At 46.5% G+C, this 13,314-nt stretch overlaps 2 protein-coding genes across 2 annotated transcripts in view; one reads left to right on the forward strand and one right to left on the reverse strand.

Annotated features, from left to right (window-relative positions):
- RBBP5 (RB binding protein 5, histone lysine methyltransferase complex subunit) overlaps positions 1–13,314 on the forward strand; it is a 38,320-nt gene that overhangs the window by 18,330 nt on the left and 6,676 nt on the right. The window lies entirely within an intron of this gene.
- CNTN2 (contactin 2) overlaps positions 3,956–13,314 on the reverse strand; it is a 33,045-nt gene continuing 23,686 nt past the window's right edge. Inside the window, exons 15-23 of the mRNA XM_075776177.1 lie at positions 12,896–13,054; positions 12,604–12,753; positions 11,798–11,868; positions 11,371–11,605; positions 10,822–10,937; positions 10,263–10,449; positions 9,809–9,921; positions 9,552–9,720; positions 3,956–8,859 (exon numbers count right to left, since the gene is read on the reverse strand). Coding sequence (XP_075632292.1) covers positions 8,750–8,859; positions 9,552–9,720; positions 9,809–9,921; positions 10,263–10,449; positions 10,822–10,937; positions 11,371–11,605; positions 11,798–11,868; positions 12,604–12,753; positions 12,896–13,054 — 1,310 coding nt within the window. The 3' untranslated portion in view covers positions 3,956–8,749. The remainder of the gene's footprint in view (positions 8,860–9,551; positions 9,721–9,808; positions 9,922–10,262; positions 10,450–10,821; positions 10,938–11,370; positions 11,606–11,797; positions 11,869–12,603; positions 12,754–12,895; positions 13,055–13,314) is intronic.

The raw sequence follows: 13,314 nt of genomic DNA on the forward strand, positions 1-13,314 counted from the left end.
GGTGGTCCTAAGTATTAGGAAGCAATTAGTATTGTACATAGTAAAGCCAGACAGATTGTGTGAGGGAGGAAGTCAATTTGCTAATGGCATTAGCACTTGGAAAGAAGGAGGTAATAACAGAATGGTGAGGCATAGGCAGCTGTTTAAATTGCTGTTAGCTACTGAAGCTTATCTAAATTGAATAACTAGATTGCCTTAACTGCTGGAACTTGAATGGCAGCAAAGAGGAAAACAAACCCCATATGCTGCTTTTGCACCGAGATGGGGCTGTCTGCCTGTTCCATCCTCTGCACGTGGATCTGGGTTAATTCTTTTACTTGTTCCTGCAGTTGCCTGCAGCGATCCGCCGGGATATTGTGTTCTTGTTCCCCCTTTTCCCACTCGCTGCTGCTTTTCCCCTCCCTTTGGCTCATTTTTTCGGTATGGCGTTCTACCCTCCCCCTTCCTTTTGCTGGCTTTCTCCCAGCACAGATACACTGCATAGCTATCAATGTTTTGCCTGCGTTCTTCCCTGCATTTTTTCCAGGAAACTCCAGCTTTTGGGCAGTTCTTTCTGCCCCAGAATACTGCGTAAATATCTTAATTTGTTGCCTATCTCTAGTGATGCTGGCTTAGACCTGTGGAACTTGTGTTCAAAGCAGTGTGTTTAGCTAAAGCATACTGAATACTGCAGGTTTAATTCATGCATCATCTTAGGCTGAATCAAATTCACTAATCCTAAGCACGAGTGTTTTTAAATTAGTGTATGCTGAGTCAAATGTAGACCATAATGAGGGAGGTGGGTTTTTCTGTGCTTAGTTCTGATGACTGTTAATTTGATGCCATGATTTAATTCAATCAGAACCTTTAGACCAGAATTATTTAGCAGCATGTAAAATAACTCTGCTATTTGCTTTGACTGTTTTGAAGTTTCTTCTTCTTTAACAAGATTTTTGTCTTTGGCTTTGGTGAAGGTCAATAAATCAATATTATTGAAGAGCAACTGAGTGTCAGTAAAGGAAAAATTCTTTTTAGGCAGTGAAATATGGTTTTATGAGTTTTCAAATATTATATGCTGAGTTCTTTTGAAAGTTTGGTTTTCATGGTAGCTAGTAACTCCCCAAAATGATAAAACAGAAGCAAGTAATAGGAGGATATGATTAAACAAACCCAACTGTAGCACAGATTTGCACAAAGCTTTTAAGATGCTGACCCTCCGTTGTCCCTGACAATATAAGCATTGCTTTATTTTGCCCCGTGTTGTCCACAGAAGTAAAAAGATCAAATACTTTTTTTTTTTTAAGTAGGAATTTTATGAAAACACTGTGTATGAAGCATCTTCAGAGTGGTAAGAACCTGTTGGCTTTAAAGATTTACTTACATAGGTAATTTACTTGTACCTTGATTTGGTCCCAAGAGGAGAGAAGAAAGATCATTTTCAAGCAGTTCCTCTTTCTTGGAGCTTTCCTTATCGGTTTCCCAGGAACAAAGCAGGCTCTGCTGATGTTACAAGCCAAGTCTGACTTCTCTCTGCCTGTCTGCCCCAGGCTTCCGAGTTCATTCCAACCAGCATCCGTCCGTCCCTTGCTTTTCTGTGTCCCTTACACTTAAAAAAAAAGCTGCTTTTGTTTATTTTTCCGGGACGGAGGGGTCTTTCATTAACCCCCGTCACCAATCCCAGGCTAGTTTGCCTAAACTTGGGTGCTCTTTGTGGAAACTGCCTGTTTCTTCTTGTTGCTTTTTCATTTCCAAGGAGGGTCTACTTTTATTTTGTCTCTTGACATCTGTTTTGCAAGAGGAGGGCTGGATCGGTGTAAAGCCTTTGCTTGCCCATTTGGGATTTGCAAGTCAAGTGACAGTTGTGTAGAAAACAGTTAACAAAACCTCTCCGCGAGCGTCCAGGCTGGGGACTCGGTGCTGTGTAGGCAGCAAACGTGAGACTGAACAATTTATGACCTAGAAATAAGAAATCCTTTAAAATGCCTGTGGGGAAGTAATGAGGAGGATGTTTTCTGAGGTGGGTCACAAGCCATTAGCTCTGGGGTAGATTCCTGTTAATTTTTGGAGTGTTTTGATACCAATTTTAAGGGATTTGCTTGAACTATCTTTTTTCTGTGGCTTTAAACAAAGGAGCAGTAAACCAATTCAGCCGCCTTCCCCCTCCAGGAAAAACCCCAACCAACTCATACAAATTTGAACTTTATGTGGAAATGCTTTAGGTTGCACAGAAAGTTATCTATTTCCCTGTGATATTTATGTGTAGAAAAATACCTCTCTTGGGACCAGGCCTGCCAAAAGATCGCTGCAAGGGCTGTACTCATAGCGCTTAGCCTTAATGCTTGAAACCTCTGTAGAAGCCTTTGCTGAAAACACACAGAAACTCCTAGATAAATGTGGGTTTTGTTCTTAAATGCAGCTGAGCTCTTTCGTGGGGTTATAGTGGTCTGAGACTGGTGGGCACAAGTGATGCTTCACAGCATCCTTCATCCAGTGTCCGTGCACGGCTTGCCGGCGTGCTCTCTCCGCAGGGCTGTGCTTGTGTTTCCAGTAGGACCCGGGACGATACATTTTTCTCCTTGATTTATATCATGTGCGGTGACATCTAACGATGGCTCCTGAGAAACCCCAAGTGCCGCTGCGGGGGGGTGAACTGGGGAGGGATTCATCTCAGTCTTGGCCGCTCCCTGCTGGTTTCTTTAATGATGCTGCCCTCACCTTTACCAAACCCCACTGCAGCGTAAATCCCTGAGCTAATTAGGGCCCTGGTGATGAGCGGCCTCGCTCTGCAGAGCACAGGGCAGAGGAGCAGGAGCCTGCCCGGGGTCTGAGCACAGCTGAGCCCAGCCTCTTGGGGCCCTTTGTCAGGTCGGCTTTGCCATCGGCAGACGGAGGCCGAGGGCTGGGCAGTGTTATATGGCAACCAGACACACTTGTCACCCCAAGCTGCGGGCGGCTGTGGCTTCTGGGAAGAGGAGGAGCGGCTGCTTCCCTCCCTCCATCCCTCTGTCCTTAGGGGCGCAGAGGGGGGGACTGGGAGCACATCTTGCTGCAGCCGGTGCCCGAGTCCCCCTGTGCGCCCCGTGGTCAAGCACGGTGTTTCTTTCAGGGGCTCCAGGAAAGTGAATGCATCCAGCATGGGCTGAGGGACAGAGTTGGGGTGAGACTCCCCATGACCTGGTACTGCTGAGCCCAATTTCTCATCTGTCCGCTCTCCAGCATGACTGTGTCTGGCTTCACCTTATCTCCAGCGGGACCCTCAGGCCTGTTCCACGCACAGTTCCTCTAGTTGATCTCCTGACATCCTTCCCAAAGGTAGAAGGAAGCCAGTAGGTTGGGTTTTTTGGTTTTTTTTTTTTTTTTTAAGGCCAGAAGGAATGACTGTGATGAATTAATCTGAATGACATAGATGAGGTGATTTCATGCAGCGCTTCCTGCGATGAAGGAAATTATTTTCTATAATGTAAGTGAACTTTTGCAAGCCTGCTAGCTTGTGGCTGATCTAGTGGATATCTTTCCTGGAAGACTTCCAGGCTTGGTTTAAAGGCTGCGATTGATGACGAAGCTTTTTGGCAAGCTATTCCAACAATCAGTTACCCTTTCTGCTAATAAGGTGTATGAAATTGTTGACTTTGAGTTTTTTAGCATTACTTCCCAGCTGGAACACCAGCCAGAGGGAGCACATGATATTAACATCTCTAACCAGACCCTCAACACCAGCAATTCCTTGCTCCATGGGCAGTCTCTCCTCTTTTGGTTAGTTATCGCTGTCATGGGATAGAATTTGAGTTTACTATATCTTAATTGACTTAACTTTTGCTGAGGGGTCCAGCTGCGTGCAGATGGGATCTCCCTGGGCTCCTTGTTTGTGTTAGGACGTGCGTTCAGGAAGAATATAGTCCCGGGCCTGTGGGACCCCTGAGCAAGCAAGGTACTAATTGCATTTAGGGCTGGACAGAAGTACTCCAGACTCTAGTAGTTGTCTAAAGTCTCTGAAGACCTTTATTTATGAACTGCGTGCTACTGTAGCCAATAAATAACCATAATTACAGTAAGTACAGTATGATTACAATGTTTCCTGTTTGGTTTTCTTAAAAAAATAGCGTACAACAAAGTTACCAAGAAGAAAAACTGCCCAGTTTGTGTGTGTTGAAGCTGGATTAAAATATTCACAGCAGAGGGTTTCTGCGGCTGGGGGATAGCTTTGCAGGTTTAGAGCAGATGGGATTTAGACCCCCCCCAGGCATTAGCTGGATGTGATGCCTGTGTTATCCAACTGATTCCTTGGGCAAAAATACGAGAGCGTTTCCTGTTCAGGGCACACCACTTCATCTGTCCTGCTGCACATGTGAGCAGTTCCCCATTCAAACTTAACGTAGCTGCGTGCTGCGTTTAGCCCAGACCACCTAAAACCAGAAGCGCAATCTTCGGTCTGCAAGTTCAGTAGTGTCAGGTAGAAGATTATTTTATGTTAAATATGAATAAATCAGAACTGTGAAGCTCCTCTCCTTTGGGAGTCTGAAAACATTTCACCCTTGTTGCATACTCCTTACAGCACCCTTGTCAGGTTGGTTTTTACTACTGACAAGTAAAATGGACCCTGTGAAATTAGATTACTTTCGTTAGCGAGCCATTAGAGTGCTGAGAACAAAACCCACTGCGCTTAACTCATCCCTGTAAGTTAATCTCTAAAGCAAATGCTCAGAGCAATTAAATGTAGGGGATTCTTAATGAGACAGGAAATTGATTTGCAACCTAATGCAACAGTGTAAAGTCAGTAAACTCTGTTAAGATGTTGAAATCTAAGTTTTCTCCCCCAGCTCTGAACACCTTTCCTTTTAACCCCTGTGCTGCATTTTAGGAAGCTCTAACTGGCTTTACAGTAGGCTTCTTCCACATCTTTTTCTTCTGTTCGTGGCTCTGGCTAGGCTGTATACGTAGTATTTTTATAGCCTAGATAAAGTTGAACTAGGTACAAATGCTGCATTTGTACATGCAAATCCTTTTTTGTGGGTCACCTAACCCCCTGATAAATAAAATGGCTGAACGGACAGGCTAAGACAGGCAGTCTTTGTCTTAACGTGGCTTCTGTCTCTGTACAAAACCTGAGCTTGTCTGGAGCGGGGTTTAGCCTGTAATGTCTGGGCCAGAACTTGGCCTTTCTCATCTACCGGTGTTGCAAGTGGAAAAATCTTTTCTGTCCCCCTCCCTCCCCAGTGTCCTTCACCCAAGGTGTTTCCCTGTGCTTATCTGTCGTGTTTCCTAACGTGCCACTATCTTTTCTGCTCTGCAGCTTTGGAGTATCAACAAATACCCCCAGAATTACAAAAAATCTGTGGGGGAGAGACTGCCTGTTTACCATGTGTGTTTTTCAGAGTTTCTTTTAGCTAATACTCAGGAAACGCTGATGTATGTCGGCTGGGCTGTGGCTGGCCGAGTTAGGCGAGGACTAGGTGGAAGAGGCGGCACAGATACCAGGACAGGTTTGCCTCCAGGAGCTCGGACAGGGACTGATCAGCTTGAATACGCAGGTACTTTCAAACCGCAAAGAACTTGCGAATACACAGTGGCCTGCTCGTGCCTCGCTTTTCAGGAAGGGAAACTGAGGCAGGGAGTGGTGAAATAATTGTTTGGAGCCATAGATGGAGTCAGTGTCAGAGCTGGGATTAGAGCAAGTGGTCGTAAGGCCGTTGTGGTTATCACTAGGTCATATCTCTTTGCTTCTATGTTTAATCCTTAAAACATTGCAAAAGCACAGCACTGTTTTGATTAAAAATGCATACTGATGAAATTGTATGTGCTGATGACTTTTCAAAATTGAGGTGTAGCTTGAATTCAAATTGAAGACATTTAACTTTCAAGGGGATGTACTTGTTACTTGAAGGCTTTAGAAAATACTGTCCCATCAATTTTACAAATTAGAATATATTCAGCCCATCTGCAATGCAGAGCAGTGCTAACTGGAACATTTGAAATCCAACTCATGTAGTTTTTCACTTCTTATGTAAAATGTGCCTGCGATCTAGTTTAAGAAAGAAACGTATGGAAAATGTATTAACCTTCCCAGGGAAGTGTTGCAGGTGGCTGCTATTTAAAAACTAGAGGCATTGCAAAATTGAGATACTGTTTTCACCATGCTATAAAGCATCTTGCTTTCCAACGCTGTAAAGTTCAATAAAACAGAGCCACTAGTGTTGCCAGACGCATTTGGAAGCATCCCTTGAGAGCAAGTTTCTGTAACAGACATTGCGTAGCCTGCTGGTCAGTCCTAGAGTGATGCTGAACCTCAGCCCTTGGATGGGAAGCAGGAGTTCCTTGCTTCACTTCCCTTGCTTGTGAGAGCTCATCCAACACGTGGTCCATCAAAGCACGTTCTTCGGAGGTATCTGGTGTGCACCTCGGGGAGGGAATTAGCTGGGTCCGTTCGGTGAAGGCTCTTTGGGCATGTCGTGTAACCTTGCTGATCTTGTTTGCCCCTCTCCTGAATCGGGCCCGTGCTTCGTGCAGGACATCATCCAGCAGTGCTCTGGAGCTCCACAGCTCTGGTTAGTTTATGCCTCCTAAATATAGTCATCATAGTTCTGCATTTTCATCAGGTAACTGTTGCCCAAGCCCTAATTTCCTTTGCTTTTGAGCTAACACTGAATTCCTAGTTTTCCTTTCATTCCATGTTTTGTGGGAGAAGGGTTGAAGGCCCAGCAGGATGGAGGTGATAACAAAAATGCTGAACTAACAACGTAAGATATTTTGCCAAACAAAGCTTCCAAACATTAATAAAAATATTTTAAAATCTTCAAGAACGTAAATCATACAAAAATATAATTTATATTTAGCTGTTGTCCTTCTGAAAGAAGTGTTTCAACCTGCTAGAGGGAACGAGGGGGTAATTCATGGAGAGGGACCTGGAGGAGGTCTGGGGTGCTGGATCCCTGCCTTTGCTGCCTGCCTCAGCCTTCCGTGTGCTGGTGGGAGCTGTTGTCATCGTCTTTCCACTTTACCCAGGTGTTATTTGTAATGGAAACAGTGAAGCACCCTTTCTTTTTCCTGCAGCTGTGCTCTAAATGTTTAGACTCTTTAAGTTTGGGTTTTGTTTTTGTTGTTTTTTTTTTTTTCCCCGCTTGTTTCTTAAAGCATTTATCTTGTTTGCTAAACACATAGGAGCCTTTCTCTTTCTTGTGCTTACCTTCTTGCTTCCAGGGTAGGCCAGATGCTAAAAGAATTGGGATGGGATCCTATGGATATATGCAATAGGCATAACGCTGGGGGGCTGGGGATTTATGCATGTAATCTTTCAAATGCTCTCTAAGGCCTAGGACACAGAGTTTTAAAATGATTAGCAAAGGCAAGAACTTGGCGTGTCTGTCAATCCCTTGCCGTTGCAGAGTCCTGCAAGCGTAGCCCTTTGTCAGGTAACTCTGGAACTGAGATTGCTCAGGCCAGCGGTATTGTCCGCTGGGAGGGAGGCAGGTACAGGCAGGCAAAGGTCCCTAAAAGCGCCCTTGGGATCTAACCTGCAAACAACGTAAATCAGCTTCTAGTCAACTTTGGTCAAGTGCTTTACCACGAGACAGAGAGATTTTAATATGCAACATCTATTCCCAACCATTTTGGTTAATGGTGCACGTCAGCATCCCTGGGGTACCAGCCCTCCCGTTTACAGTAGCTGTACGAGCCTTGGACCTGAAAACCGGACTGACTTATTGGTTGGATCTCAATCTTGCAGTCCCAAGGTGAGAATGGTATTTTGGCTGGATGGAGCCGTTTGTGTAGGGTGATGAATCTGACAGAGTCCAGATTTTCCTTGTCACCCCACTGATGGCTTCCTTGAGTCTCCAATTCTTGGTTAAATTATGTAATAGTCCTTTTTTTTCCTCCTTTAAGACCCTCTCTCTATTGAAATTGGATATATTGACATCTCTGTTATTAGTCAGAACTGCGTCCCCAAATTAGTGGATGCTAGAAAAGTATTTCCTTTTCGCTTACCCCTTCTCCTCCCCAAACAAAAAGGAAAGCAGCAAACAATATAACAAAAACACCCCAAAAGCGTATGGGATATGGATAACATTGAACGTTGCACCTCACAGCATGAGAGTTGATACAAACAATAGGCTGGGGTTGCAAGTTAACACCAGTGTTGTAAAAAAGCTTTTCACAATTTAAACTCTGTGATCACCCATCTTCAGGCTGGGGCAGAGATCAATCTCTCCTGTGGCTTTATCTCCTTGGGCTGGTTGCTGCTGAATTTGGCTCATATTAGGGAGGGGGCGGGGGGGAATTCCTGTCCCATAATTTGTTAGAGATGGCTGTGGCTGGGATTGGTATGGGACATGCTGATCACTGTGAAATCCTCAGTCCCCATCCTCCCGCTACCCCCCAAAATTCGCTGTACATATTAAAAAAAAAAAAAAAAAAAAAGAAGTTTAGCAGTCTGGTTATTTTAGTACATGGCTTCATAAGGCAGAAAACCTACTGGATACAGTGTGTGGGGCAGTTGGCTGTCAGAATTCATGAAGAATTCTTCTTTGTTCTACTTGTTTCTTTAAAAAAATTTTAATCGGTTAAAGACCCATGTCTTGTATGAAAGCTTATATTCTTCCAAAACAACAACAACAAAAAGCTGTTTCTTTCTTCCTCCCTCAAAACAATGTTGTCAAATCCTTTCTCTGTAATGCTGCTCTGGGACAAACTTGAAGTTGCAGCAGCCAAATATTCAGTATTCTCCACTGGCTTGGGAGGAAGCGTGTCCGGGAGTCCTCTGCCGCGCTGGCCGTCGTCAGAGCTCCAGGTAGCTGATCAGGGCCACCATTACTAGAGAGTTAGTTGTGACAATGACAACGTGTGGCACTGGCCTCGTCACGGAATCTTCCACCATCATACTTGTCCCTGAAAGAAAGAGAATGGGGAAGGAGCAACTGTCTCGTTGCACAGACACAACCTGATGTCTTGAGGAAAGAGTCAGTAAAATGTGAATTCTGGGGCTCTGCGTGCTCGTATTGTATTTATCTCTGCTGAACCTCTCAGGGACGCTTGTATTTGAAACAAGAATTTGGGGGTGGGCCCTGAGTACTTCCACCCTGAATCAAGGGAAGCTGCTGGAGCTGGGGTCAGGGCCCCACAAACAAAGTCAGGCTTTCACTCTTAGTGAATGTGAGTTGGGTTTGCGTGGGGCCTTGAGGGCTTTAGCTGCAAATAATAAAGCTGGGCTCAGACTAGACTGAGAGGTTGCTCAGGGTCTGGGGAGAGGTTAGCTGATGGAGGGCTGGAGGGGAAAACCTCAGAAGATCCTTTGAGTGAACAGTGCAAGGGAGCCACAGACCAATTCCAGAGACTAAAACACTGGGGTAGGATGTTCCTGCAAGGGAGAGTGGGGTTTTAAAACATAATAGCATTTATTGTTGTTATATGATGCCATGGCCAGGAGGGGGAGGAGGTGTGACCAAGTCATTACTTATCAAAGAACAGCAGTAGCGAATGACAGGCAAGTGTCCTGCAAATTAACTCCTCTCTCTGAGCTCGTTATCCAGAGGTCTGTGAAGCACCTTGAAATGTGCGTGCAGGGGGAGGAGTGTACATACCACTGTTTCGGAGGATGTGAACTTCTGCTGGGATTCCATCTCCCCCGGGGCCCGTCACCCTGATCTGTACAAAGGCGTGAGTGAAGTCTTCAGGGACGGGGATGTCGATCCGGCTCTTGCTGGCCAGGTATAGCGTGGGGGCAGAGTGGGAGTCCTGCCTGTAAAGCATCTGTTGGAAGAGGCAAGTTTGAGTTTCTGTTCGCTGTGACTTCCTTAGGGTCACCTATAAGAGAAGGCGAGCTACATGCTGCCTGTACCTTGTACCCCGAAACTGCAGACTCATCTGCCTTCGCCACCACTGGGTCCCACTTGATGCTGACTGTAGACCCAGAAAAAGTCCAGGAGATGTTGCCAGGCGGCTTCTTAGGTGCTACGAGGTATAAAACGAGACAGAGATTTGGTAAGTCAGGGACCGATGAGAAGGTTGTGCTGGTTACACACAACGACTCCTCGACAGGGCTGATGGCACCGCTGGGGTTGGGTTGAAGGGCACTGTCCCAGCAGACATTATACCGAGCACAGGTCTCAGATAAGCGAGGCACAGACCACAAGACTGATCTGAGGAAATTCAGGGAACTGTTTTATGGACTACTTAAAATGGCATTAGAGCGCCAAGATATAAAAGCTAATCGGTTAGCTGATCATTGGGGATCCTCTGGAGGAAGCAGGGGAGGACAATGTGCAAAGCGGAGGTGGTCAGGGCTCACTCACGTGGCTTTGTTGTCGTGACGTTGGTAGAGGGACTGGGGGGGCCGGTTCCAGCCCGGTTGTAAGCTCTGACTGACACGTGGTATTTTGTGTTGGGGTTTAGGCCTGTTACATGAGCCGATGTGACCAGCCCCGCTGTTCTCACTCTGTCAGCTGCCTCCTCTTTATCGCCATCCTTCCAGTAGCGGATCTGAATAGAAGAGGGTATGATGGGTTTAGTAAGGATAGAGGTATTTGCAAATGGCAGACTCAATCCATCCACAGCCAGTGCTGGGCACCCTTTGGTATTTGTTTCTATGCATTTTGCTTAGTATGTGCCCAGAAATAAGGTTACAGCCTGTGCGGAAAGGCAAACAGGAAAAAAAGAGTGTTTCTCTCTTACTGATCTCTCGTGTCAGCAGTAGTACTGGCCCCATTAGAGCCTTGTGCTGTCCATTAATTATTCTCCATCTTTGGAAACAAAATGCTGTTTCCTTTCACCTCACTTAGCCTGGGGGAATTTTTTTTGCTGGGCTCTCAGATCTCAGTTTCAGTGTCTCTCATTCCCATTGCAGGCTCGTACCTCGTAGCCCAAAAGCACTCCAGTCATGTCTCCCTGCTCGACGGGCTCCCAGGACACATCCATTTCTGAGGACAGAACAGCCTTGGCCATGACTCTGAAAGGAGCCACTTTTGGTTCTGAAAAAGACAACAGAAGGGAATAAAATCCTTTTCCTCACTCTGGGCAGCGCAATCACCGTAGTGAAACGAAGGGCTCTACTGCAGCACGTTACCAGGCAGCTGGTATTATGTGTACAGAGCAAAGCGAGGGGAAGGGATTTAGGGACTTAGTGGGACAAGCAGGGCCACAGCTGTGTGCTCTGAGGATCTGCGTCTGCTCTGAAGCCCTGGGCGTACAGTCACGGCTGGGCTTAGGGAAACAGCTCTCTGTGTATTTGAAGCAGAAGATAAATGTTGTGCTAAATCAGTCAGCTGCTCTCCGAGTAAAAGAAACCTGTCGCTGAGGTCCCAGACAGACAGAGCTCTGCAGGGAGCTGGTTGAGGACACATTGGTTGGTTGGTTGGACGGACAAAGCACAGTGAATTCAGAGTCGCCACAGTCCCCCTTTACCTTCTTCTGCAGAGTACACGATGGCGGTGAGGCTCTCCGGCCCCTCTCCTTTCCTGTTGTACGCTTTGATCTTCACTTCGAAGGGCGTGTAGGGACCGATGCTCTCGTTACGGTAGACGTAGTGCAGTGATTCTGCGTGCGGCACCCTTGCTGTCAACCACCCCTGGGTGCCTTTCTTGCGAAACGACAAGATGTAGCCAAAGCCATCTCCATTCTGGTAGTCCCGCAGTGTTGGCTGTGCGGGGGGCAGAAAGAGAGAGGAGCCTTGGTCAGTTCAAACGAGCGAGACTTTGAACTAAGCACAGCGTTTGGCTCAACCGCATATCAAAATTGTAATTGCAGCACTCATTTCCCCAAAGAAATGGCACGTGCACCTCCCCCTGGCCCTCTCCCAGCATCCACGGCTGGTGCCGTGCTGATGCCTTACCGTCCAGTTGATGATCAGCTCGTTGGGAGCCCCTCCGCCTCCGCTGAGCCCAGATGGTGCCACAGTAGGTGCTGTCGGGTCCCCACACAAAAGCAGACAGCACAGGTTGGGTTAAGGAAACAATAGCGATGAAGATGAGCACAGACACCGTACGATCTGGGAGTAGCCAGGCTTTGATAGCTCGTATGAAAGTGCTTGCCTCTATATTTTCAGTGTATTTCAGATATTTGTGGAAATTGGGTCTAGAACACCAGCTAGTGCCTGACGAGCTTATTTGGAGGCAGCGTGTTTCTGAGGGGACAAGAATCAAGCTCAAAAGCAGGGATATGGAGGAGAGCTTTTATTGGAAAGGACTTAATATGCATTTGGTGTATTCTGCTGTTCTTACATCCCTTCTGTTTGCACATTCAAGCAGCAGAAGACAGAATGAACGTTCACAGCCATTTGCTGGGAAATTTACCTTGTCTTTGCAGAAATGTGCTCTGTGATATAATAGGGCTCTTTCCCCTGTCTAAGCATTACTGCCCAGAAGGTACAGGATTCAAAGGCAGGATTTATAATGGTTTAATATATTGTATCTAATGCTGGTGAAGTTAGCTGCCAGCTCTAGCACTGCTTTGTCTTTGACGTGTAAACGGGCAAAAGGCAGAAAATTTTGTGATGGCATCACCTCAAGGAGCACTCAAAGAGATGACTAATTGTTTGGGACCAAGGGATGCTGCCAGCCAGCCTTCCCCCTCCAGCGTGTAGGGACAGGACAGGTACCTCTGATTCCCCTTTTCACCTCCAAATGTATCTGCACGTACCTGCTTCTTTGGTACGGATTTTGCTGGAGGGTAAACTTGGCTCCCCAACTCCAAGAATGTTACTCGCTAAGACCCGAAACTCGTAATCCATCCAAGGAATGAGGTTCACCACCTGGGCTGTCTCTGCGTTGCCTTCAATATTTACAGGATCTATATAATCCAATAACATGAGAGGAGAACAAATAGAGCGAGTGGCAGCCAGCGTACGAGCACAGAGCAAGAATTTGTCAGCGGGCTGGTGCCCTGCAGCCAGCATGGGCCATGCCACCGCTGCTGCCATCAAGACACTTACTGGTACGCATTTGCTTCCACTTGCTGGAGAGCAGGGTCCGCGCTTCGATGATGTACCTGGCAATAGGGCTGTGGTTATCAAAGCCGCGGCTCCAGCTCAGCTGGATGGTGGTGTCACTGATGTCTCTCACCACCACACCCCCAGGGGGGCCTGGAGGTCCTGCGATGATGGGGAGACAGACAGACATGTTACTAAGATGAAAGATTTGGAGGCTTATTGCTCTTTATTCTGTGAAAGTCATGAATTAAAATCAGGGCTTTCTTTTCTGGAGGCTAGGAAGCCTGACCTCCAGTTTTGGCCTCCAGAAAAGTTCATAAGCCTGTCCCATCTGCTTCAAAGATTAGATGGTGAGGTGGCTGCAAGGGAAGAGCGAGCTGATCCTTTGCAAGGACCATGCTGTTACTTCAGGCTTATAAGGA

This window comes from Balearica regulorum, chromosome 25, assembly GCF_011004875.1.
Source record: "Balearica regulorum gibbericeps isolate bBalReg1 chromosome 25, bBalReg1.pri, whole genome shotgun sequence".
In the NCBI taxonomy this organism is placed as follows: domain Eukaryota; kingdom Metazoa; phylum Chordata; class Aves; order Gruiformes; family Gruidae; genus Balearica; species Balearica regulorum.